At 49.2% G+C, this 27,110-nt stretch overlaps 1 protein-coding gene across 2 annotated transcripts in view; it reads right to left on the bottom strand.

Annotated features, from left to right (window-relative positions):
* sox5 (SRY-box transcription factor 5) overlaps positions 1-27,110 on the bottom strand; it is a 345,783-nt gene that overhangs the window by 153,149 nt on the left and 165,524 nt on the right. For both annotated transcript variants that reach the window (XM_078235294.1, XM_078235293.1), the window contains 2 exons: positions 12,524-12,670; positions 1,403-1,583 (listed from right to left, as the gene is read on the bottom strand). In XM_078235294.1, the coding sequence (XP_078091420.1) occupies positions 1,403-1,583; positions 12,524-12,670 (328 nt within the window). The remainder of the gene's footprint in view (positions 1-1,402; positions 1,584-12,523; positions 12,671-27,110) is intronic.

The raw sequence follows: 27,110 nt of genomic DNA, 5'->3' as shown, positions 1-27,110 counted from the left end.
GTGTGGAATCTGCACGTTCTCCCCGTGTCTGCGTGGGTTTCCTCCAGGTGCTCCGGTTTCCTTCCACAAGTCCAAAAGACGTGCTGGCTAGGTGCATTGTCTGTATTTAATTCTCCTTCAGTGTTACCCGAACAGGCACCGGAGTGTAGCGACTAGGGGATTTTCACAGTAACTTCATTGCAGCGATAATGTAAGCCTACTTGTGACACTAACAAATAAACTGAAATTTAAAAGATTATCTGATGATTATCACGTTGCTGTTTGTTGGAGCTTGCTGTGTGTAAATTGGCTGCTGCATTCCCCTATGTTACAACAATAATGACACTTCCAAAGCACTTAATTCTCTTCGGCGATGTGCTAACGTTGTAAAAGATGCTTTTTGAAAGCAAGTTCTGTTTTTAAAAAAAAAATGTTTGGGTTCATTTTGTGTCGCAATGTCAGCAGCAGCTTAACTGGTTTGAAAACATTAGTGATATAATCCACTCTGTGACCTTTTCTTTCTGAAAATGTGACTCCTCCAGTAAACGCCCGAGCTTGCTGCAAAAAAATTACAACAAACAATAGCCACCTACATTCCTTCACCTTCACCGTACGTGCTTCCCTGCAAGTTTTTACAGGTACGTGAGCTGTTCAACAGGAGAAATAAAAATAAATAGCAGCTGCTGTGACATCGGGAGAAAAGAACTGATCCGAGTTTTCTCCCAACGTGTTAGTTCACGTCCAGCCTTCATTAAGGTCACACCCAGGAATTTGGACGTGTCGCCCAAGTTTCAACGTCGAGAGGAAAATTGCGCCTTTTTCAAGCTGGTCGTCAGGTTAACTCACGCAGTCCAGCGCAGTGACGTGTTAGCAGAAGCTATCCCTGGCAGGATGGGGAGACCTGGCAGGTTGGGGGGGTGCGGGGGGGTAAGAGCAGGGAGGTGTGGGGTGGGGATTGGGGGGGGGGGTGGGGTGGGAGAGGAGGAGGAGGAAGAGGGAAGGAGAGGGGGAGCATTAGAGGAGGAATAGCAGCATAGAAGGCAGTTAACCCTCGCACACTAAACGACAGGGAGGGAGGGAGGGGGAGTGGGTGAGGGGAGGGGGAGTGGGTGAGGGGAGGGGGAATGGGTGAGAGGAGGGGGAGTGGGTGAGGGGAGGGGGAGGCAGTGAGGGAGGAGAGAGTACCATATAGGAAACAGTTTCTGTTCGAACACTAAACAAGTCACTTCTCTGCCGGGACGATCCCATCGAAGGGCGCAACCCGCGTCCATTTTTGGAGTGCAGAACATCTAACCCATTAATTCACCTGGTAAACTGGTGCGGCGTTGGAAAAAAGACACTCGCAAACACACACAGTCGCTCACTCACACAGATTTGGCATGAAGAACAAATGAGGAGACGGCAGATTGGGCCGTTGCCATACCTATCGAGGTCATTCGACCGGCAGGGCCACTCAATGCGGCGGACATGGCAGGCTTGAGGTGGCCGGGTCCCGTGCTCGCTTTCAAGGAGGGAATCTGGGGGGAGGTTGGCGACGCGGGCGATTTTGTGGGGTCAAACGCTTTCGGCTTGGCTGAGAGGTTCAATGGCTGCGTTACTTCGTCCTTGAAAAAAAAAACCAACAGGAGAAAGACAAAACCCCACACAGTGAGTAAGGCAGAAACAGCCGGAGATCATCGCAAAGAGTGCAAGTATTTATTAAATGCCGCGGTTCATGGCTCCAAAAACCAATAAACAAGAGGATTTGGCAGACTTCTTCATAAATACTCATTTTGCCACTATCAGTGCGCATAATGAGAATCAGAGAGGTACATTGAGTTGCAAAAACATGCTTTATAAATTAATCAGGCTACTGATATCATCCCATTGATGAAATAATTGCATCAAATTAAGATAGGACGTTCACATGACAGGATGGCTGAATCAGATAATGTTTGTCTCGCAGCTGCGCCCACACACTCCTGGACTGATTAATAAGACAACAATTAGTTCATGGGGGCACAGGGGCGGAGGGGGGCTTTGACTCAAAATAACATTTTGTTCTTACACAGACACTGTCCCGCTGCCTTCAGACTTTGTAGGAACGTGAACAAGAGTCGGCCAATCAGCCCCTCGAATTGGCAATCAGCCCCTCGAGCCTTTTTCACAGCATGGCCGGTCTGTATTTTAACCCCGTTCAGCCGCCTCGGTTCTGTAGGCCTTAATGACCCTTGCCTAGCAACGACCTATCAATCTCAGTGTTAAAACATTTCAGCTGAAACCCCGCCACAACCCCACGCCCCCGCCCTCCATCCCAACATTCTTCACAGCTTTAACTACACGTCGTCCAGAAGAGAAAGGCACATTTCTCCAAATATTGGTCTCTCTTCTCCATGGGATATGACTTTAAATGTTTTTAAATGAGTTTAACTGGCTTTAAACTCGAGCAGCAGCCTTTTAGCAGAGAGGTGGGTGGGTGGGGTTGGGGGGCGGGGGGGTGACAAAGCCCTCACATGTTCTGTCAGGTCGCCCATGTCAAATTGGCGCCTTTGTGATGAGGGTCATAGGTTGGGTCCTAAAGGTCACCTGCATGTCAGATCAGAAGGGTTAGGCCTGAAATCATTTCCACTGGTCTCTCAGCACCTTGGGAAAAGAAACAAACAACTGTGGCTGCCTCCCCCCCGACCACCTTGGATCGATGAAATGTGCTGATATAACCCAAGATAAATCCATTCTGACAACACTGACACCTTTGGGTGAATCTGCAGGAATCGTTAAAATTCTACACCTTTCGAAAAGAGACCTTGGGTGGAATTCTCCCAGCGGCGGGTATGGCGTGGGTAAGGCGGGCATAGAAAATCTGGCCAAAAAGCCACAAGCCTGTCAGCGTAAAATCGCGTTGCAATTCTCCCAATGGCGGTTAATGGTGGGCCAATCTTCCCGCTGGCAGGTGGCGCGAATGCCGTTTCCGTTCATTTGCATCTCATGAATGCTCTTTAAAACAGCTGCCTGCTGGTGTCCTGTCAGGCCTTCCAATCTTGCGTCACACAATGGAGCAACACGGTGGCACAATGGTTAGCACTGCTGCCTCAAAGCGCCAGGGACCTGGGTTCAATTCCAGCCTTGGGTTACTGTCTGTGTGGAGTTTGCACGAACTCCCCGTGTCTGCGTGGGTTTCCTCCGGGTGCTCCCCGGTTTCCTCCCACAGTCCAAAGATGTGTGGTTTAGGTTGATTGGCCATGATAAATTGCCCCATAGTGTCAGGGGGACGAGCTAGGGTAACTACGTGGGGTTACAGGGATAGGGCCTGAGTGGGGTTGTTGTTGGTGCAGACCCGATGAGCCGAATGGCCCCCTTCTGCACTGTAGGGATTCTATTCTATGACCAACGGGAAATCAGGTCAGTGCCAAACCTGATTGATAAATTGGCGATTTTGAGGTGAGTGCGACAAAGCCTTTCTGCCGTTGTTCTACGCTGCTCCTGATGCGCTGTTTACCACTCTGCCGGGGCAGACTAGTTCCTGCGCTCCATCTCCACGCCCATCTGGTCTTCATGGATAGCACCATGCTGCCGGACCCAGAGACCATCCTGTGTCACTGTGTCCATTCAGTACTGCGCCTGGGGTTGGGGAGTACAGGGGACTCCTTTCCCACCATTCCCCCCCTTCCCCCGCCCTGTGCCACACACCAGTGTCTATCTGGACAGCACTGCGCTGTGAGTCTCATGCGGTCACCACAACAAAGGTCCAAAGCTCGAACAGGGGTGCAGTGCGAGGTGAGGGCGGGGGTTGGCCTGATGAAGACTAGGGGCCAATATGGAAGGAGGGCTGTGCAAGGATGGAGAGAGTAGGCCGAGGGATCAGAATGACGGGGAGGGAGGAAAGGAGGGGAATGAAGAAGACCAACAATGGAAGGGATACCACATCGTTTACTGGAAGAGGCTGAATGAAGACTCCAGGGACAGTGGGTAGAGGTCCAAGTGGGGCATGGGCACTTCTCAGGTGGTGGGCTGAGGGAGGGAAGGTGAGTGAATCGAGGAACAGACTTCTCCTTGAGGCTGCAAGTCTTTTCCCTCTGGGGTGCTGACCTGCACAGTCTGGTGAAGATAGCTGGGCTGGAGAGGGTGATGTGAGTGTGTGCGGACTGATGTTCAAATATAACATGGGCACCTTCAAAGCCAGCAGCTGAGGGCAGGCAAACCAATCAGCTGCCGGCCTGCCAGGAGAGTCGGAGGGGAACTCGCCTGTGCATAAATAATGAGGTTCCAATGCAGAATCTGGCGTGGGATCTTGCTATTCTGATTGGCGGGACGGGGAGCCCTCGCGCCGCCCACCACCTCACTTTGTCTCAACATGGGAGAATTCCGCCCGATGCCTGAAGCACAAGATCAACAGATTCTGTTTCTGTTTTGTTAATCACTAGATCTCATTGTCATCCCATCGCCACTGCTCCTGAGCTTTGACAAAGTGTCAGCTGGACTCGAAACGTCAGCTCTTTTCTCTCCTTACAGATGCTGCCAGACCTGCTGAGATTTTCCAGCATTTTCTCTTTTGGTTTCAGATCTCATTGCCATCTGGGACCATATGGAAGTCGAGAATTCTCTCCCGCAAAAGCCTGTAGATTCTGGGCCAATTGGTCGTCTCAAGATTGAGATCCCAGAATCATAGAATCCGTACAGTGCAGAAGGAGGCCATTCGGCCCATCGAGTTTGCACCGATCAAACCCACCCAGGTCCTATCCCTGTAGTCCCATGTATTTACTCTGCTAGTCTCCCTGACACTCGGGTCAATTTTAGCATGGCCAATCAGCCGAACCCACACATCTTTGGACTGTGGGAGGAAACCGGAGCACCCGGAGGAAACTCACGCAGACACGGGGAGAACGTGCATAGAAGAAATCATAGAAACCCTACAGTGCAGAAAGAGGCCATTCAGCCCATCGAGTCTGCACCGACCACAATCCCACCCAGGCCCTACCCCCATATCCCTACATATTTACCCACTAATCCCTCTAACCTACACATCCCGGGACACTAAGGGGCAATTTAGCATGGCCAATTAACCTAACCCGCACATCTTTGGACTGTGGGAGGAAACCGGAGCACCCGGAGGAAACCCACGCAGACACGAGGAGAATGTGCAAACTCCACACAGACAGTGACCCAAGCCGGGAATCGAACCCAGGTCCCTGGAGCTGTGAAGCAGCAGTGCTAACCACTGTGCTACCGTGCCGCCGTGCTACCGTGCCGTGCAGACTCCACACCGACAGTGACCCGAGCCGGGAATCGAACCCGGGTCCCTGGCACTGTGAGGAAGCAGTGCTAACCACTGTGCCACCGTGCTGCCCAAAGCCAGATCAATAGATTTTTGTTCAGCAAGAATATTAATGGAATTTGGAGCTAATCTCAGTAAATGGAATCCAGACATAGATTAGATATGATCTAATTAAATAACGGAGCAGATTCAAAAGCTTGATTGGACTCTCATGTTCCCAAGACCTTAATTTTTAGTTTATTGATTAGTGTCACAAGTAAGCTAACACTGCAATGAAGTTACTGTGAAAATCCCCTAGTCGCCACACTCCGGTGCCTGTTTGGGTACACTGAGGGAGAATTTAGCACGGCCAATGCACCTAACCAGCATGTCTTTCAGAATGTGGGAGGAAACTGGAGCACCTGGAGGAAACCCACGCAGACACGGGGAGAACAATAATAGCAGTAGTAATGGTAGCCTCCTCATTATTCAGGTACATCAAGACGTAAGTAAGTTGAAAGGTCATACTTTACAACGAAGTCTAAGCTAAGGAATTTAATTCTATTGGAGGGAGAATGTGAGCTGCTGCCCCCATTCTCTTGGCTGTTTTGGTGTTATCCCAAGAGGTCTGGGTGGATTGGTGACAACGTCACTCGGGGCAACGTGATAAGACTAGTCCCAAAAACCATCAGCCAGTACAGGGATTGAAACTGCACTGTTGGCATTATTCTGCACCATGACTCGAAGCCAACTAAGCTCATGACCAACCCCCTTGGTGACCTTAATATGCTATGTCTGCAACCTTCTCCAGCCCAAAACCCTCCGAGGTCAACTCTCCAATTCTGACCAATGGCGCAATGATTTTCATTGTTCCGTCATTGTTTTTTAAAAATTCATTCATGGGACATGGGCATCGCTGGCTGGCCAACATTCATTGCCCATCCCTAGTTGCCTGATATCACATATCAGTTAAGAGTCAACCACATTGACTCTGGAGTCACATGTAGGCCAGACCAGGTAAGGACGGCAGATTTCGTTCCCTAAAGGACATGAGTGAACCAAATGAGTTTTTACAACAATCAACAATGGTTTCATGGCCATGAGTAGATTCTAAATTCCAGATATTTTTAATTGAATTCAAATTCCACCCGGATTCGAACCCGGGTCCCCAGAACATTAGCTGAGTTTCTGGATTAATAGTCCAGTGATAATACCACTGAGCCATCACCTCCCCATTGGTGACAGCGCCTTCCACTGCCTAGGCTGGAAACTTTGAGATTCCCTCCATATGTTATGAACTTCAGTTACGAAGGTAGATTGGAGAAGTCGGGATTGTTTTCCTTGGAGAAAAGAAGGCTCTGAGGAGGTTTAATAGAAGTATTCAAAATCATGAGGGAGTCTGGTCAGAGTAGACAGTGGGGGATGCCTCTCCACCCCTCTCTTCTCCTTCAAGGCAATCTTTAAAACGTTAGATCTTGTGTTTGGTCACCTTTCGTTGGCTGGCTGTCAGTTGCAGTCTAATAAATGGTCATGGGAGATTTGGAAGTGTTACTATATTGGTGTCAGGCAAATGCAAGTTTGTGGCCATAGAATCATAGAATCCTACAATACAGAAAGAGGCCATTTGGCCCATTGAGCCTGCACTGTCAAAACTGTTCTCAATCGTGAGAGGATGGAGAATGAGAGGGCATAGATTTAAAATCGTTGCCAAAGGAAGCAAAAGTGACATGAGAGAAACATTTTCATGCAGCGAGTTGTTACAGTCGGGCATGCACTGTCTGAGAGTGTGGGTGGAGACATTCAAGATGCTTATTCGAAAAGAAACAATCTGGAGGGTAATGGGAAGAAGGCAGGAGAATGGGACTAAGTGAATCGCTCATTTGGAGAGCCTGTGCAGACTCGATGGGCCAAATGGCCTCCTTCTGCACTGTAACAATTCTGTGAATTATAAGGTGAGGCTGGATAGGCTGGGACTTTTTTTCGCTGGAGTGTAGGAGGATGAGGGTGACCTTCGTAGAAATTTATAAAATCATGAGGGGCAGAGGTCAGGTTCATAGCCAAGGTCTTTTTCCCCAGGGTAGGGGAATCCAAAACTAGAGGACATAGGTTTAAGGTGAAAGGGGAAAGATTTAAAAGGGACCCGAGGGGCAACTTTTTCACACAGAGGGTGGCGCGTGTATGGAATGAGCTGCTAGAGGGGGTGGTAGAGGCGGGTACAATTACAACATTTCAAAGACATTTGGACAGGTACATGGATAGGAAAGGTTTAGCGGGATACAGGCCAAACACAGGCAAATGGGACTAATTCAGTTTAGGAAACTTGGTCAGCATGGAGGGGTTGGCCCGAAGGGCCTGTTTCCGTGCTGTATATCTCTATGACTATGAATCTGCAAACATCTCTACCTCTTTCCTTTATGATGCTGCTGAAAAGCTGTCTCATTGCCCAAGCTCTTGGTCACTTGTCCTCATTCCTACCGATGTGTGTTCTTGTTTAACAATTGCCTCGTGAAGCGCCTTGGGGTGTTTCACCATATTAAAAACCCTGCATAAATGTTTTTCTTGCTCTCTATTACATCCACAGACATATTTCAAGAACTTTTAACACTATTTTATACATATTTTATCTTTCCAGCTAAAAATCAATGGAGCACAGCATGTATCTCATCTACCGTCAATCTTCAAATTATATTTTCTTCTCTGCTGAAGCTAAACTCTGCCTTGTCTTCAGCGGGGATGCACAGTAGAATCAATTTTTGGCATTACAGCTTACTCATGCTGACAAATTTTCAGGCTCCTTCTAAAGCTACAAAAAAAAAACTGAACTCCACATTTCTTCAAACAATGCTCCCAACTGGGCTGCGGTTGTTTTCCTCAGAGCACACGAGGCAGAGAGCGGACCGGATCGAGGTACACCAATTTCTGAGGGAAATCGATAGGGTGGGTAGGAAGGAACCTTTTCCCCTTGGTCGAGGGGTCAATAACCAGGAGGCATAGGCTTAAGGTCAGGGGCTGGAGATTTAGAGGGGTTTGAGGAAACACTTTTTTTCACCCAGAGGGTGGGGGGAATCTGGGGTTCGCTGCCTGAAAGGGTGGTCGATGCGGGAACCCTCACGGCATTTAAGAAGCATTGAGATGAGCATTTGAAATGCCATAGCTCACAAGGCTACGGACCAATTGCTGGAAAAATAGGATTATGGCCAGGTGCAGACACGATGGGCTGTGAAAGTACTAACTTATGATTTTAATATTGTTTTACAGAAAGCAGGGATCATCAATGTTGAAACATCTAAGGAATTAACATAATGTAAAAGGAACTATTCCCTGTGGCAAAACATGTAATGGAGTCGTCAATTTGATCAGATTGCAGTACCTGATGTCAGGAGTTCCCAATCTTGGCTGTGCTGTTTGGGAGGAATCTCTATGTGTGACGGCATGGTGGCATAGTGGTTAGCACAGCTGCCTCAGGGTGCTGGAACACGGGTTCAATTCCCGGTTTGGGTCACTGTCTGTGTGGAGTTTGCACGTTCTCCTGGTGTCCGGATGGGTTTCCTCCGGTTTCCTCCCTCAGTCCGAAAGATGTGCAGGTTAGGTTGATTGGCCATGCTAAATTGGCCCTTGTGTCAGGGGGACTAGCTAGGGTAAATACATGAGGTTATGGGATAGGGTCTGGGTAGGATTATTGACGGTGCAGGCTCAATGGGCCAAATGGCCTCTTTCTGTATTGTAGGATTCTATGATTCTATGGCCACAATTTGCATTTGCCTGACACCAATATAGTAACACTTCCAAATCTCCCATGACCATTTATTAGACTGCAACTGACAGCCAGCCAACGAAAGGTGACCAAACACAAGATCTAACGTTTTAAAGATTGCCTTGAAGGAGAAGAGAGGGGTGGAGAGGCAATAAGGCTAGGGAAAGAATTCCAGAGCTCAGGCCAAAGCCAACCATGCTGAAGGGAAGATGATGGGGAAAGCAGGCAGGTCAGATTTGGAGGAAAACAGAGCAGGGCTGGAGGAGGTGAGAGAAACAGGAGAGATTTGGACAGGGGGATTCTAAAATTGAGATGCTGGTAGGTGGACTGGAAGCCAGTATAGATCAGCGAGCTCAGGCTGATGGTTAAACAGCACTTGTCCAAGTTAGGCAACAGGATTCTGGATAACAGCCTTGCTCGAGGCCCTGGAACAAACAGCATATCTTACAAATAATGACTGCGTGAGAGAGGTGTGTGTGAAGGAATGTAAAGGACTCAGGTTATGTCAGAAAACATTGCACCATATCGGAGACAGAGAGAAAAAGATGACCATTCCCAGTGCTCGAGAGAATCCTTGGTCCCTTCACATCTGGTACCAAAACTCAAATCCAGTCATGTCGAATGAAATGAAGGTCAAACCACTCTCGAGAGCCCAGAATGGAATATGAGGCCAGGGCAGTCTGAACATGGTGACATGTGTCTCTATGCTTACAGCAAAACAAAAATGGCTCATTGTCAGCCTTGTCACTTATGGCTCAGTGGGTGGCACTCTCACTTCTTGAGTGAGAGGGTCCAAGTCCCACTCCAGTGAGCACAGACATCTAATCTACCGAAAGAGTGTTGCTCTGTCAGAGGTGTCATTTTGTGGAAGAGATTAAATTGAGGCCTAGTCTGCACTCTCAAGTGGATGTCAAAGAACCCACGGCATGATTCAAAAAAGAATTGGGGAGTTCTCCCAGTTGTCCTGGCTGCATTTATCCCTCAGGCAATATCATTTGCAGATTCCTTCGTTGGTTTTATATTGCTATTGATGGGATCTTGCTGTGTTAAAATTGGCTGCCATGTTTCTTTATATTGCAACGATATACGTACAAGTATGGTCTTGTGGTGCAGTGGGTAGCATCCCTCCTCTGAGCCAGGAACTTTGGGTTCGAATCCCACCCCAGGATTTGATGGCCAAGGAAGGTGCATTCATAATGTAGCCAAAGAGGTTGAGGGTCAACCTGCAAAATCCTTCCAATGGCTGGTGGTAAGATTGGGAGAGACTCCTAGTCAGTCATGCTTGATGTGGAGTGGTGCCCTTCATGCTATAAGCCCCTGGCAACAGACTAGTGACCTGTTCCAGGAATTAATAGCTACGGAAATGGACAAAAATCTGCCTTAGTGCCTAAGGGGGTGGCACGGTGACACAGTGGTTAGCACTGCTTGGGTAACTATCTGTGTGGAGTTTGCACATTCTCCCCGTGTCTGCGTGGGTTTCCTCCGGGTGCTCTAGTTTCCTCCCACTGTCCAAAGATGTGCTGGTTAGGTAGATCTATACTAAATTCTCCCTCTGTGTACCCGAACAGGCACCGGAGTGTGGCGACTAGAGGATTTTCACATTAACTTCATTGCAGTGTTAATGTAAGCCTAATTGTGACTAATAAATAAACTTCACTTCATTCACTAGGTGCGAGATGAGAACTGGGTGGATGGATGCAATCCTATCACACAATACAAATTAGCAGTCTCATACAGAGGGACCACTAGTGGGGGGGGGGAAATTTTGAAACAGTGCACGGGGAGGGTAGCTATCAAGTAAAGGAGAAAACAAACAAGTTTCAAATCCAGGACGTCCCAAAGTGCTACATGGCCAATGTAGTTTGCTTGAAGTGCCATTGCTGTTCGAATCTAGAAAATGCACCAAGGTCCCACAAACAGCAATGTGATGCCTGGGGTCAAGTAATGAGCTACAGACGTAATGGGCAGCTCGGAGACAGGGCATTGCTGCACCCTTTACTCTCCCACCCCTGCTGCAACTGACCCAAGAGTCAGTGACCGGCAATCGGGGCAACAGGTAAAAAAATATTTAGTTTTCCCAGCAACAGCATTCCTCGTGTTAAAAAAAATACAAAAGATAACAATGCACGAATGCTTAGATAGCAATGGGCACATCCGTTGGAGTGGGTCAAAGGTTGCTATGTGCAAAGTACGATAAATATTTTAATAGGAGGAATAGTTCTCGACTGAAGATAATGGCTGGAGCTTGTAGTCAGTGGCCTTGCTGGGGAGGTGGTGTTCAGATTATCTTGACAATAGCCAAAGTGCAATGTCAGCGCCCAGTCACGTTTCGCAGCAGAGCGCTAGAATGAACATTTTATTTGATTTGACGCGTGGACATTGCCTGTTTCTGTCCATCTGTCAACAGAGCAACCACGGTTCAGAATACCATAGCCAATCCAGAGTCTCGGTAAGGCTCACACCTAGTCTGCTGAATCACCGCGGATAATTACGCTGGAAACGGTGATCTGAGGGCCAACCCCCACCAAAAATCTCATTACCAAAATTCATCTTCGCCCAATGTGGTCTTAACTCGGAGACCAGGCAACAGCCAAAAGCTATTCAAAGCTAAATATTGACAATATCCCTCGTCGATGCGACTCAAGATTTCTTTTTAAAGAGCTCCATTATTTTTTTATTTTGATGACAAACAACAAATACTAAAAACGGCTGACCTTTCCTGGACTCTGTAAAGAAAACAGAAGCGGCATTTACACAGCATTTTTCATGTCCTCTGAATGTCCCATGTGGCCTCACAGCCAATGACTTTCTCTTAATCACTGTGACTCCATCGATAGATGGGGTGAAAGTCAATTTGTGTACAGCAAGGTCCTGCAAACGCTATCCCAATTGAGGTGACTCGCTAATCCACTTGGCTGGCGAGGGGTGAGGAATGAATTTTAGCCGGGAGCATTCCCGGCTCCACTATCAGTCTTGATCTGATGCATTCACCAAAATGGGAAGGAGGAATCATAGAATCCTACAGTGCAGAAGGAAGCCATTCGCCCCATCAAGTCGGCACTGACCACAACCCCACCCAGGCCCCATCCCCATAACCCCATGCATTTACCCTAGCTAGTCCCCAGACACTAAGGGGCAATTTAGCATGGCCAATCTACCTAACCCGCACATCTTTGGACCATGGGAAGAAACTGGAGCACCCGGAGGAAACCCACGCAGACACGGGGAGGACGTGCAGACTCTGCACAGACAGTGACCCGATGAAGGAATCGAACCCAGGTCCCTGGCGCTGTGGGGTAGCAGTGCTAACCACTGTGCCACCATGCCGCCCTGGACCCTCAGTTTAATATCTCCTCAGGAAAATAATGACACTTAGCTTACATTGCCAGTAAAGGAAAGAAGCCTGCACTATTTTCCCTTTTGAGCTTATTCCTAGCCTCCCACCCCATAGGTTTTGAGCAACATTCTTCCCTCTAACTTGCAAAAGATTATGTCAGAATTAAGATCACAGGCCTTCAACAATTCTGAACAAGTGCAATTATACGAGATGGTCACAGTACCTTGCTTTTGGGTGGAGGGGTGTTTCGGCTTTTCTCTGTCTGGATGTTGTTGGGTGATAGAGTGTTGCTCAGACTGGCTTGCGACATGCCGTGTAACTTGGCTCCTGGGGACACCTGCATCGCAGCAAGTTGGGCCGCATACAGCTGCTGTAACAGAGCAAGATATACTGTTTAGAAATACACACATCCCTCGCCACAGTTGGTGTTCCCCCACAATTTTACATTGACTGAGATTGTAGCATCTGCGCTGTCCACCTCGCATTGCTTGAGGTTTAGAAGAACGAGTAGTGATCTTATTGAAACATATCGGGGGAGAGTTTTCCCATCCCACCTGCCACGGGAGTTGTAGCGGGTGGGGGAGGGAGGGGCAGACCATGGAAATGTCCGTTGACCTCGGGTTGGATTTTCCCGTTTTGGGGCGAGCGCGGTGGGAAAATCCCAACCGTTAGATCCTGAGGGGTCTTGATAGGGCGGCTACCCTGAGGGGGTGTTTCCATTTGTGGGGGAGACTAGAACCAGGGGACACAGTTTAAGAAGAAGAAGTCTAATGTTTAAGAAAGATTATTTTTCAACTTGTCTCTCAAAGGGTCTTTAGTCTGTGGAATTCTCTTCCCCAGACGCAACAATGGCTGGATCACTGAATGTATTCAAGGCAGACTTAAACAGATTTCTTGGATAAACAAGGGGGTCAAAGGTTATGGGGACATAGGGATGGGCAGGGGTCAAGTCTAGTTGAGACCATAGGACCAGCCATGATTTAATTGAATAGAAGAGCAGGCTCAAGGGGCTGAATGGCCTACTCCTGCTCCTAAATCCTTGTTTCTAAGCAAGCAAAGCATCACTCACACACTGAAAGTCAAAGGCAGGTCACTAATGGGTTAGAAACTGATGTAACAGGCGCCAAAAGCAACTTTCTTACTCCATTAGGGCTCGAACCACAGTAGCATTTTCCTTCAGTATTGCAGCCTCTGACATTTCCAGTTATTTTGCAGACTTGCGTTCAGCTGGAATTTTACCAGCTCTTTCGCTTGGCTAGGCAGGGTCAGCCATTATCCATCCTCTGTGTCGTCAATTGGCAAATAATATACAAGAAGATTTGCTATCAAGTCTTTTTTGACCTCGGCGAGAGGCAGAATGATCCACAGGCAATCAAACACATTTGAAGTGGAATCACTCTTCTAAATGTCTGAAACTCAACAGCCTGCTGGCACACAGCAAGATCCCACAAGCAGCAGTGAGATGAATGGCCACATGATCCACATGGTAGCAACACCCCAGTGCTGTACCGAGGGAGTGCTGCACTGTTGGAGATAAAGCATTCTGGATGAGATGTAAAGCCAAGACCCTCTCTCAGGTGGAGCTGAAAGATCACTTGGCGCTACCTGAAGCAGGGCAGGGAGAGATCTCTCTGCTTGATGTTTATCTGTCAGCCAACAGCCTGGCTTCTGTGCTGAAGAGAAAACATGGTCTTCTGTTCCAGAGGCCAGACGGCTGGCTGGCTCTGTGTTGGAAGTTGCGTGAGGACAGCGTGAGGCGGGTCAATGATTCCCCCGCCACTCCACAGGCCAGAATATTCTGCAGGAATTCACTGAGTAAGCACAGATCTGAAAACTGCCCACTTGCTTCAGCCCCAAAGGTTCCAATGTGCCAAGAACAATACACTGCTTACTGTGCTTTAGTTAATCAACCCAGAGTCTGTGACTTACTGATAGCCCACAGAATGTATTTCGTACAAGGTCCTGAACTACAAACTTGCCAACTTTAGAAACCAAACAGAAAACGCTGGAAAATCTCAGCAGGTCTGGCAGCATCTGTAAGGAGAGAAAAGAGCTGGCGTTTCGAGTCCAGGTGACCCTTTGTCAAAGCTAACATTACAGACAGTGGGAGATATTTATACTGTAGGGTGAGGGAATGGAAGATGAGTCATAGCCACGTTTTTTTGCCAACTTTAGAAATTGATTGCTGAGTAGACCCACGCCCCATGAAGAGCAATGAACAGTGTGTCATGATAATGTGCCAAGTAATGATTTCAAATCCACCGGTCAGAAATCCAAATTGAACTTTCTCCCAGCCCACTGCTCCAGCAGCGCAACGGGCCAGGAGACATCAGCGGAGGCCGTTTAGTGGGCTCCCCACTGGGCGCCACGGCCTCCGGTGCCAGGATTTCCGGTGTATTCAGCTCCGTGCCGGAAATCAACACGGAGCTGATTTCCATATTGGAATCCTCATGTGAATGTCATTAGCAGGCCTGGGACTGAAGTCTCTGGGCCCACGAGCCTTCACACCCCCCCCAACGGGATTTACGACGAATGGGGAGCTAGCGACCCAACCCTGCTAGAGTGGAGAGGGGCCATGGTGGCCTCCCCAGGAGGTCAGGGGTAAGGGAGGTACCCCGTTGGGCAGTGCCAGCCTGGCCCCCTGGCACTGTCCAAGGAGCAAAGTGGCAATGCCCAAGAGGCACCTTGGCACTGCTCACTGGGCATTGGGCAGTGCCAAGGAGTGGAGCCTATTGGGGGAGGGGCCTATTGGGAGGGGTGATCGGTGGGAGTGGGGGGTCCTGCTGCCACTCTGCAGTCAGAATCAATGGCAGAGGGAGGGAAGGGCCTAATCGGGGCTGGCCATCGGGGGTGGGGGGGTACTGGGGCTGCAGAGGGATCGGGGCTACCTTGGGGGGGGGGGCGGTATCGGGACTGTCAGGGATGGGTGGTGGGGGGACATTGGGAGACATCCGGGAGGCTAGTGATCAGAGAGTGTGAGGCTGGCCAGCGATCTCTGGCCTGACAGATCAGCGCATGCGCAGTGGCGCGCTCAGCGCTATGCTGCCGGCCTCTCCAGCGGGAATAGACCCCATCCACAGATTTTGAATGTGAATCCCTCTGAGGCACTCCACAGTGCGCAGGGTGTGGGAGATTCACTATGAAAATCCTGCTATAAATAAAGTGTGGTTTACTCCAGTTTTTACGCGAATTCGGCATTTAGAATTTCTTTGGGGAAATCCCAGCCAGACTTTTTAAAAACACAGAGACTAAAGTGATTTGAACTCACAGCCCAACATGACTAACCACAATTTGCATTACAATATGTCCCACATTACAATTCATTGGAGTGGAGTCAGTTTGGTTGCAAAACCCAAGGACAATGGGCGGAGTTTTCCATTGGTGGGATCTTCCAGTCCTGCCGAAGTTGACTCCCACTGTGGGTTCTGCAGCGTGGAATGGGCAAGCCATGCAGGATGCCATTGACTTCAAGGAGATCAAGAGATCCTGCCAGCTACCAATGGCAAACCAACTCCGCCGTGAAACCACACTCTCCCCCCCCTCCTCCCCTCCCCCCCCCCCCCCCCCCCCCCACCCCCACCCACCGCCCCGCCCAACCCCGCCAGAGGTGGCTGGAAAATTACAACCCATGGCTTCCGGGGAATGTGAAGGACTCTTATCTCCTGTCTCATTTACAAAGCATCTAAGGCAATCACCTGAGGTATTCAACTACTGGAGATGGCCCATTAAGACTAATCACACTGACAGTGGGAACCTGGCCAAGTTGGCTTCCAGATCTGAGCTAATCAAGTCACTTTAGGACAAAACAGATGATGAACTAAATCTTCTGCTCTTGCCCACCAATGGTGGGATGGGTAATTTTATGGACAAGTAAAAGGTCAGTTGGCCTCAGGCAGGAATTTTTGGTCCCTGGTGGGAAGAATTGGAAAATCCTGCCCAATGTCATTTTTTAAAATTCCCCTGGCAGTTGGAGATGGAAGGTCACACGAAAAGCCAACTGTTTGTTTGTTTTCCCAGCAGAACTGAGAACAAGCTACTTAGGGAGAAGAGCAGAGGGGAGCCCCTCCTTTTTACTCCAACCTACCTGGTAAGCTCTGTTGGCCACCCTGCTGCGGGCAAGATTCTAAACCAGCAATGCCATCTCCCCAAGAACAACCAACTCAATCATCTACATCTTATCGAGGCCACTGAATACAGACTGAAGCCAACTGAGCCAGCAAACTACAGATGGAATACTCCTTTACAGGCCGGCCTATCCTTCCCCACTCTGTCATCTGTATTTGTGTATGTGTGAACTTCAAAGCAGTCTGCGCACCAGAGCCAGCGTGTATTTTGCTACTCTACTTCGACCAGTCTAAGGCGAATAAAGCCAACCTCTTCCTGTGTTAAACTCAAGAAAATCTGCCCTATCAGTCATTTTATAACCACACCGTTAAGCAATTAAGTAGGCATTGAATTGGCAATAGTATCCTTTTCAAAAATAAAACCTGTTGTGGTGGAAGGAAGAGGGCAGAAAGAGGGGAGCCATTCGTCCCTCCGCACCCGATCATGTGACTCCATTCCTAGGACACTTTGGCCTCAGTTCTCCATTTTGCAATCCTGTCATTGACTCATGGTGTCAGGATCGATAGCAGAGAATTCTGGGCTCCTGAGAACCATTGCCACTTTGGGTTGAGATGGGAAGGAAATTCCAATGAATGTTTGAGCCAATTAAGTGATCAGCTTAATTGCTTCAGACTGCAAGACAACAAGGGGTGGCACGGTGGCGCAATGGTGAGCACTGTTGCCTCACAGCACCGGGGACCTGGGTTCGATTCCGGCCTTGGGTCGCTGTCTGTGTGAAGTTTGCACATTCTCCCTGTGTCTGTGTGGGTTTCTTCAGGGTGCCCCTGTTTCCTCCCACAGTCCAAAGATGTGGCGGATTGGTCATGCTAAATTGCCCCTTAGTGTCCAAACGTGTGTAGGTTAGGAGGATTGGCCATGTTAAATGTGTTGGGATACAGGGATAGGTTAAAGTTTAAAGTTTATTTATTAGTGTCATGTGTAGGCTTACATTAACACTGCAATGAAGTTACTGTGAAAATCCCCTAGTCACCACACTCTGGCACCTGTTCGGGTACACTGAGGGAGAATTTAGCACGGCCAATGGACCTAACCAGCACGTCTTTAAGATGATCGGAGGACACCAGAGCACCTGAAGGAAACGTATGCAGGCACAGGGAGAACGTGCAAACTCCACACAAACAGTGACCCAAGCCGGGAATTGAACCCGAGTCCAAAAGAGAAAATGCTGGAAAATAGAACCTGGGTCCCTGGTGTTGTGAGGCAGCAGTGCTAACCACTGTGCCACAGTGCCGTGGAGGGGGAAAGGGCCTGGGTAAGATGCTCTGTCAGAGAATTGGTGCAGACTTTATGGGCTAAATGGTCTCCTTCTGCACTGCAGGGATTCTGTGATTCTATTCGCCCTTCTATGCAGACAGTGCACAGTGAGGGACATCTCAGGACATTCACTATGATTATTATGATCACTTAATTGGCTCAAACATTCATTGGAATTCTCCTTCCCATCTCAACCCAAAGTGGCAATGGTTCTTGGGAGCCCAGAATTCCCTGCTTCCACCATTCAAAGTCATGCTGCCCAAACCTTTTCCGGTGTGACCCCATTTTAACTCCTCACACTTTGCATGACCTAGAGGAAATATTTTGGGGGTGCAAAAAGTGCTGAGGTGTGGAGGGTGTGGCGGGGGGGGGTGGTGGTGGGTGGTGGGTGGCTTCACTTGTTGAGCAGGGCAGAGATAGGGGCTTACCATTGTTGAGTGGGCGGGGAGGGTGATGTGGTCATGAATGAAAAGAATACCTACCTATTAACCAACTTTTTTTGCAGTGGCAATCAAGCCTCGGAGAGCGGTCCATGAGGCGACCCCCTCCCTCAACAAGGGAAAGCTAGGATGTTGAAGGAGCGTCACATCTGCCAGGAATCAGTGTGAGCCCCAAGACAGCCATTGCTGCCTCAGAGCCCACGGCCCAAAATCTATTCTTGAGGGTGGCACAGTGGTTAGCACTGCTGCCTCACAGCACCAGGGGCCTGGGTTCGATTCCAGCCTTGGGTCACTGGAGTTTGCATGTTCTCTCCATGTCTGCGTGGTTTTCCTCCGGGTGCTCCAGTTTCCTCCCACAGTCCAAAGATGTGCGGGTTAGGTTGATTGGCCATGCTAAATTCTCCCTAGTGTCAGGGGGATTAGTAGGTTAAATATGAAGAGTTATGGGAATCGGGTTTGGGTGGGATTGTGGTCGGTACAGACTCAATGGGCCGAATGGTCTCCTTCTGCACTGCAGGGATTCTATGTGACCCCACTGGGGGGTCGTGACCACAGTTTCGGAAATCCTGTTCTAATGCACAGTAGCGGGTGTGAGGAGGGTGTGGCAAAATGAGTCAACTGGATAATATAGTCCAATTCCCAGATACCGATCACACTCCATCACTAGGTCAGGAGTGGCCAACACTCCAAGATTATTCCCAAGTTTCCAGGATACAGCGAGCAACATTCAGGAGAATGTCTTTTTTCCCCTCTTTGAACACTTTTGTTTAAGAAGTACATTTATTTATTGGTGTCAGACTTACATTAACACTGCAATGAAGTTACTGTGAAAATCCCCTAGTCGCCACACTCCGGTGACTGTTCGGGTACACTGAGGGAGAATTTAGCATGGCCAATGCACCTAACCAGCACGTCTTTCACACTGTGGGAGGAAACCAGAGCACCTGGCGGAAACCCATGCAGACACGGGGAGAACGTGCAGACCCCACACAGACAGTGACCCAAGCCGGGAATCGAACTTGGGTCCCTGGCGCTATGAGGCAGCAGTGCTAACCACTGTGCCACCAGTATAAGAATATTGGAAGATGTTGGTGGAGGGGGTGGGGGGAGGCGGGGAATGCTGTTTGACTGGAGATGGGAGGTCATATGATGAAACACCAAGTGGGTCCTTTGGGTCATATCATTCCCCCCAGCCCAGCCTGGGGGGCACGCTGCAATTCTGGACCGGCAACTCAGCTGAGTACAGCTGAACCATTCAGCACAGATCAAGCATCAAGCCCACTGACGATCCGAACGGGATTTGCTTTGTTAACCAAAAGTTCCAATCAGCCTCCCTGCAGTCAACACTCGAACCGGGCTGATCATTTTTCTTAACCTGCCACTCCAATTTAGAGAAGCAAAATTCTGACCGCTGATTTTCAATGAAATTGTTTCTTTTTTCTGCTTTTGCTGTGTAATGGATTTTATATTTAAGCATGATTTAATAAAGGCTGGTACCGTTTTATTATTTGCAGACAGCTATTTTTTTTTTTGTTTGCTTGATCAATGATATTCTGCAGCTGCAGTTCCCTATTCTTCACCGTAATTTCCCCACCCAGTAATTCTTAATGGGGAGAAGTGGTGATGGGGAGGGGAATATCCCGCAAGAGCCACTTTCTTTCCATGTTGCAATTTACCATATCATTCCCCAAACAATAGCAAATATAATGCTCACGGGTAAGCAAGTTTGCTTATAAATCGCAATGTGATTTTAGGCAATTTCAGTCCAATTACACCCAGTTTGTTCCTCTGATTGCTGCAGTGTGTGTGAAAGAATAAACATGTTCTTCAGTGAGCCGATGCATACTAAATTGCTGACATCTTGCTGTATCCAGCCCACTGGTTCAAAGCTTATTTGCTGTTTGAATTCAGTTCCATTACAGGGGCCAATAACTATCACTCAGCATTCTGAATGGAGGCATCGTCGACCTGACAGCCACTTACTACGGAGCGGAACATTCACTGGCAACAATGCTTAGAAGTGACTGAGAGCAAAGAGAGAGAGAGAGAGAAAGGGGGGGGGGGTGGGAGAGAACGCTGAGTGAAAAGAAAGGATGTGACACTTCTGCCCTCTGGGCAGCTGGGGGGCTGGGGGGGGGGAGGGTACCAGAGGGGAAAAGAGAAAGAAATTATTATCGACGGGAGGGACAATAATCACAACCAAAAAAAGAATCTGGGTCATGGTGAGGTGGAGGAATTTTTTTTTGGAATATAATAATTTTCTGAGAGTCTGGCTGAAGGTGGGGGGGGGGGGGGGGGGGGTCAGTGTTTATTCTGGGGAGTGTTATGAGTTGAGTCAGTGAGGGGAGGGTGGGGGGGTTGAGCTGGGAGTGTTTACCACATCAAACACAGAAGTGAATATTAATGCAGAGTGACAGATAACGCGGTTTCCTCGTTGTGAAGGCAATTTTTGGTGTGGGTCGGGGTGGAAGCATTGGAGCCAGAGTCCCAGGTTCCAGCACCTCCTCTTCAAGAGAGGAGGGGAGGGGGGAGGGGAGGGGGGGCGGTGTTGGTGTGGTGAGGTTAAAAAGTGGGGTGGGGGGGGTGAGGTTAAAAAGAGAAGCCAGCTGCTTGCCCTCCTTCCTGGACACTGGGAGGAAATCTGAGTCTGAAATTCCAATCTGGTCAAAACTGTGCAGGAATAGCAGCTCCCGTGAAAGTTAATTTTACTTATTAGTGTCACAAATAGACTTACATTAACACTGCAGTGAAGTTACTGTGAAACCTCCTAGTCGCTGCACTCCGGCACCGGTTCGGGTACACTGAGGGAGAATTTAGCATGGCCAATGCACCTGACCAGCACGTCTTTCGGACTGTGGGAGGAAACCGGAGCGCCCGGAGGAAACCCACGCAGAGAAGATGCAGACACCGCACTGACAGTGACCCAATTCGGGAATTGAACCTGGGTCCCTGGGGCTGCGAGGCAGCAGTGCTAACTACTGTGCCACCGTGCCGCCCCAGTGGGAACACAACAAAGGAACCTGCTTAGTCTTTGTCACGTTAAGCAAGGCAAAAAGGAAAGAATGCTGGGCCTGAGCTAGTCACCTGTACTAATGGAAATCGTACAGCTGTTCATTTAGTGCTGGTCTGGGGGAACTCAGCTGCCTGTTCACTGTCACTGCAGTCACACCATGAAACAATCTGACAGCAGCACCATTCAACATTTCCAATCAACTTCCTGGACTCTTGTGTGCAGTGAACTTGAGCCCACTGTAACTACACCGAGTGTGGGCCATCAGCATCGGAGGCACTGATACTCACTGGTCCTGGGGCTTTGTCTGGCTTTTCTTTCAAGGTGTCGGCTGGGGGTCAGTGGACGGTGCTACCGTCCCTCAGTCAGTGGCACCCCAGAGACTCAAGCCCAAAGTCTTGGCTGGCACCTTTGGGGGGTTTTAAACCAACCCAACCCCCACCCCACCCTCCCCAGTAAGAAATAGAAGAAGTATCTGTCCGCCATTCCATCTTCTCAATGCTGACCTTCTGAAGAAGCTCTGTTGTACTGGAGTTGAAACACTGGCGGGGATTTTCCAGCCACGCTTGCCCTGAGGTCGGAAAATCCCACCCGAGGTCAATGGACCTTTGCCTGGTCCGTATCCCGCCTGCTATGATTCCGGAGGCGGGTGGGGCAGAAAGATTCCGCCCATTAACTCTGGGCGAGATTTTGTATGCAAAGGAGGCAGCCTGCCACTGGCCAGCGGTGGGACGTTCTGGTCCCACCATTGTCAATGGAGTTTCTCCTTGAATGCATCCTTCCCCACCGGAAACCCACAGCAGAGGTGTGCCATCCGCGGGAACAGATGATCCTGCCATTGTGATTGACTGGAGAATTCCGGCCTCTGTTTCCCTCTCCACAGATGTTGCCAGACCTGCTGAGTTTCACCCCAGCGTTTTCTGTTTCTATTTCAGATTTCATCGATGATATTTTCTTCCTTTGGAGTCATGGTGAACAATCACTGAAACAACTCTATGAAGACATCAACAAGTTCCATCCCACCATCAGGCTCACCATGGACTACTCTCCGGAATCGGTTGCATTCTTGGACAGACGCATCTCCATCAAGGACGGTCACCTCAGCACCTCACTGTACCGCAAGCCCACAGATAACCTCACGATGCTCCACTTCTCCAGCTTCCACCCTAAACACGTTAAAGAAGCCATCTCCTACGGACAAGCCCTCCGTATACACAGGATTTGCTCAGATGAGGAGGATCACAACAGACACCTCCAGACGCTGAAAGATGTCCTCATACGAACAGGATATGGCGCTCAACTCATCAATCGACAGTTCCGATGCGCCACAGCGAAAAACCGCACCGACCTCCTCAGAAGACAAACACGGGACACAGTGGACAGAGTACCCTTCATTATCCAGTACTTCTCTGGAGCGGAGAAGCTATGACATCTTCTCCAGAGCCTTCAACATGTCATCGATGAAGATGAACATCTCACCAAGGCCATCCCCACACCCCCACTTCTTGCCGTCAAACAAGCACACAACCTCAAACAAACCATTGTCCGCAGCAAACTACCCAGCCTTCAGGAGAAGTGACCACGACACCACACAACCCTGCCACAGAAACCTCTGCAAGACGTGCCGGATCATCGACACGGATGCCATCATCTCACGTGAGAACACGTCCACCAGGTACACGGTACATACTCTTGCAACTCGGCCAACGTTGTCTATCTGATACCCTGCAGGAAAGGATGTCCCGAGGCATGGTACATTGGGGAGACCATGCAGACGCTACGACAACGGATGAACACCACTCAACAATCACCAGGCAGGAGTGTTCTCTTCCTGTCGGGGAACACTTCAGCAGTCTCGGGCATTCAGCCTCTGATCTTCGGGTAAGCGTTCTCCAAGGCGGCCTTCATGACACACGACAGCGCAGAGTCGCTGAGCAGAGACTGATAGCCAAGTTCCGCACACATGAGGACGGCCTCAACCGGGATCTTGGATTCATGTCACACTATCTGTAACCCCCACGACTTGCCTGGGCTTGCAAAATCTCACTAACTGTCCTGGCTGGAGACAATACACACCTCTTTAACCTGTGCTTAACCCTCTCTCCACTCACATTGTCTGTACCTTTAAGACTTGATTACCTGTAAAGACTCGCATTCCAACCATTATCTTGTAAATTGAGTTTGTGTCTTTATATGCCCCGTTTGTGAACACAGCTTCGCACTCACCTGATGAAGGAACTGTGCTCCGAAAGCTTGTGCTGCCAAATAAACTTGTCGGACTTTAACCTGGTGTTGTGAGACTTCTTACTGGAAAGGAATGGGACAGGCTTCGAGTGGAACAGTGGGAGATTCTGCGTATGAACAGCTCAGAGAGTGGGGAAAGAATCTAAAGCACTAAGTGGAGGGAGATGGCCTTTGGTGGGGCGACGGAGGGGGGCGGGGAGAGTGGATTCTCCCCCAAAAATTCTAAGTGTCAAATTCACATAAAAACTGGAGTAAATCACACTGATTTTTTCAGCGGGACTTTCAAGATGAACCTCCCACACTCTGTGTACTGCTGAGTGCACCATCATGAATCTCATGAAAAATCAATGGGTGGGGCCTATTCAGGCTGGAAAGGCCGGCAGCATAGCACTGAGCGGGCCACTGCACATGCACCGATCTGTTGCACAGTAGCCCCTGTCTGCCGGCCTCCCAATTGCTAGCCAACTCGATCGCTGGCCATCCCCACGGCCCCCGCACTGCTGGCAGTGTGACGCCCACACGGTCCGATCGCTGATCCCCAAACATGCCCAGGCCAGAATCAACCCTCATCAGATCTCCTGATCCCAACCCCCGCGCCCCCCCCAACATCCCCCAGCAGCCCCGACCCCCTCCAGCAGGCTACCCCACTCCCCCTCACAAATCCCACCCCGTTGGCCAGCCCCGATCGTTGGCTTCCCTCCCTCTGTCACTCAGCCCAAAGTGCAGAGTGGCAGTGGACACTGTACCCCCACAAATCGCTGTATCAGGGCCCACCCCCCATTAGGCCCTGTCCCCTTGGCACTGTCCGATGCCCGATGGGCAGAGCCAAGATGCCCCCCGGGCATTGGCACTTTGCCCCTTGGGCAGTGCAGGGGGCCAGGCTGGCACTGCCACGGTGCCAATGCCCAGGGGGCACCCCACAGCACCCGACTGTCTGGGGGATCTTGATTGCCCCCTCTTCACTCCAGTGGGGTCGGGCCACCAGCTCCCTGCAAGAGGGGAGTTATACTAAACCCCGCTGGCAGCGGGGGAAGGCTAGCGTGCCTAGAGATTTCAGTGCCTGGCCTGCTACTGGCATTTAACTTATATTGAAATGAGGCCTTGCATATATTATGCAGCCCCATGCCCATTTCTGACATGAGCTGACGCTACAAAAACAGCGCAATGGGCTGGCAGAACTGGCCCCAAATGTTTCTGGTAATGATCTGGTAATGCATGATGGGACAGTGGTTAGCATTGCTGCCTCACAGCGCCAGGGACCCGGGTTCGATTTCAGCCTTGGGTCACTGTCTGTGCAGAGTCTGCACATTCTCCCCGTATCTGCGTGGGTTTCCTTTGGGTGCTCTGGTTTCCTCCTACAGTCCAAAAGGCATGCAGGTTAGGTGCAATGACCATGGAAAATGCAGGGGGTTACGGGGATAGGGGAGGGGGCTGCCTGATTAGGATGCCCCTTCAGAGAGTTAGTGCAGACTCGGTGGGCCGCGTGGCTTCCTTGTGCACTGTCGGGATTCTACGGTTCTGTTCCCTGGCCAATACTCATCCCTCAATCACGCCATTAAAAACGACACCTGGTCACGCTCATGTTGCTGTTTGTGGGATCTTGCTGTGTGAAGATGGGTTGCTGTGTTTCCTACACCACAACAGTATCTGCATTCAAAAGTACTTTGTGCTTTGAAAGCTGCCGGGGATGTGAAAGGCTCTGTATTAATGCAAGTGCGTTATATTTAACCCCACAGTTGCACAGGTGACAGGCTACCATTTATACTGATGCCCGAATTTACAAGTTAAAACATTCGAACAGGAGACATTACTGACAATGGAACACTATTGTATTAAACCAAATACGTATTTTGGGTGAATCAGTTCAAACCTTATGAGATTACAATAGATGTCAACTGACATCTTGAAAGAAACAGATAATTATCTGATAAATCTTTTCAGTTATGTGTACCTTTAGGCACAAGGACATTAATAGATTCATTAAAGAATGTAAATGTGTTACCATCAGGGTATAATTTACTTTCATTGTTATACTCCTCTGTGCATTAATTCAGTTAAAAAGTCGAGTTCCAACAGTCAGCAAGCTACAAGGGCTGATGACTGTGCATTGTCAAAACCAAACCCATTCCAGACTGACGTCCAGAAGTTTGTGACTGTAATGGAAGGATCTGTTGTATTCTTTCTTGATATTTAGGAATGAAGCCTCCACATGCAGTGACTGAGATGTGTCATTTCTACAACCTTAGATTGCCTCTGCGTTGAGAGTGCTATCCACTGCTGGCATCTCCCTGGGATCAGGGGCTGGCGATGATATTAAATCGTAGCTTCAGTGGCACATCTTTAGCGCGGGAGAATCAAACCCAATGAATCATTGAAAAGGAGGTTCTTTGGCAATAGGTGTGTTCCAACGAGCCTGACTGGGCACATTGGGAACCACCCACTGGCACCCAAAGCTGGTGTTGCTCACCATAAACTCTGGGTGAGTGGTCACCGAGTAGTCAAAATTTTTTTTAATTCATGGGATGCTGGCTGGGTCAGCATTTTTATTGCCCATCCTTAACTGCCTTCCATTTCAGGGGGCATTTGAGAGTAAACCACATTGCTGTGGGTCTGGAGTCACATGTGGGCCAGTACGGGTAAAGATGGCAGATTTCCTTCCCTGAATCAGATGGGTTTTTCCGACAATCGACAATGGTTTCACGGTCATCAGTGGATTCTTAATTCCAGATTTTTATTGAATTCAAATTTCAGCATCTGCCCTGGTGGGATTCCGGGTCATGATGTGGAGATGCCGGCGTTGGACTGGGGTAAACACAGTAAGAAGTCTAACAACACCAGGTTAAAGTCCAACAGGTTTATGGCTTTTGCTACCAAATAAACCTGTTGGACTTTAACCTGGTGTTGTTAGACTTCTTACTGTGATTCCGGGTCCCCAGAACATCACCCTGTGTCTCTGGATTATTAGTCCAGTGATAATACCACTTGGCCACTGCCTCCCCAAGTAGGAGTGCAATCATTTAGATTATTTGCTAAGATTGTCTCAATCGCTTCATCAAAAACAACAACTTGTATTTATATTGCATCTTCAAATGTAATAAGATGTCACAAGGCAGTTCACAGCACCAGAACCAAAGATGTGCGGGTTAGGTTGGTTGGCCATGCTAAATTGACTGTAGTTTCGGGGGGGATTAATTAGCAGGATAAATATGTGGGGTTACGGGGATATGATGGAATTGTTGTCAGTGCAGGCTTGATGGGCCAAATGGCCTCCTTCTGTACTGTAAGGATTCTATGATTTGATAACCAGAGCATGGAATGGAATGTTCGGACATGTCGGAGAGGTAGGTATTAAGGGGTGTCTAAGCAGAGGAGAGAGAACTGGAAAGGTGGAGGGTATCAGGAAGGGGATTCAAGGGATCAGGGTGTGGTGGGCTGGAGGCATGGCTAACAATGGTCAGTCAAGTCAGTAATGGCGCTGGCATCAATCTCCGAAGGCAGCGGGATCGCTCTCCCTCTGACACTGCTTCACCGCAAACACGGTGACAACCCCTGAGAAAGACGGAGAGATTTATGTTGATAAGAATGTGCAGCCCAGTTCTGCACAGCCCTCCGCACAGGCGGCTTGCTGACTTAGACATGATGTGGAGCAATTTTCTCTTCATCTGCACTTCTAATCAGGATGGAGATGTCCTTTAATTAATGCAGCAAAGTGGCTGCTGATGAACATTTGCTTAACG

The sequence above is a fragment of the Mustelus asterias genome, chromosome 19 (assembly GCF_964213995.1).
Source record: "Mustelus asterias chromosome 19, sMusAst1.hap1.1, whole genome shotgun sequence".
Lineage (NCBI taxonomy): Eukaryota > Metazoa > Chordata > Chondrichthyes > Carcharhiniformes > Triakidae > Mustelus > Mustelus asterias.
Note: the sequence above shows the minus strand (reverse complement) of the source record. Positions and strands in the feature narration are given on the sequence as shown.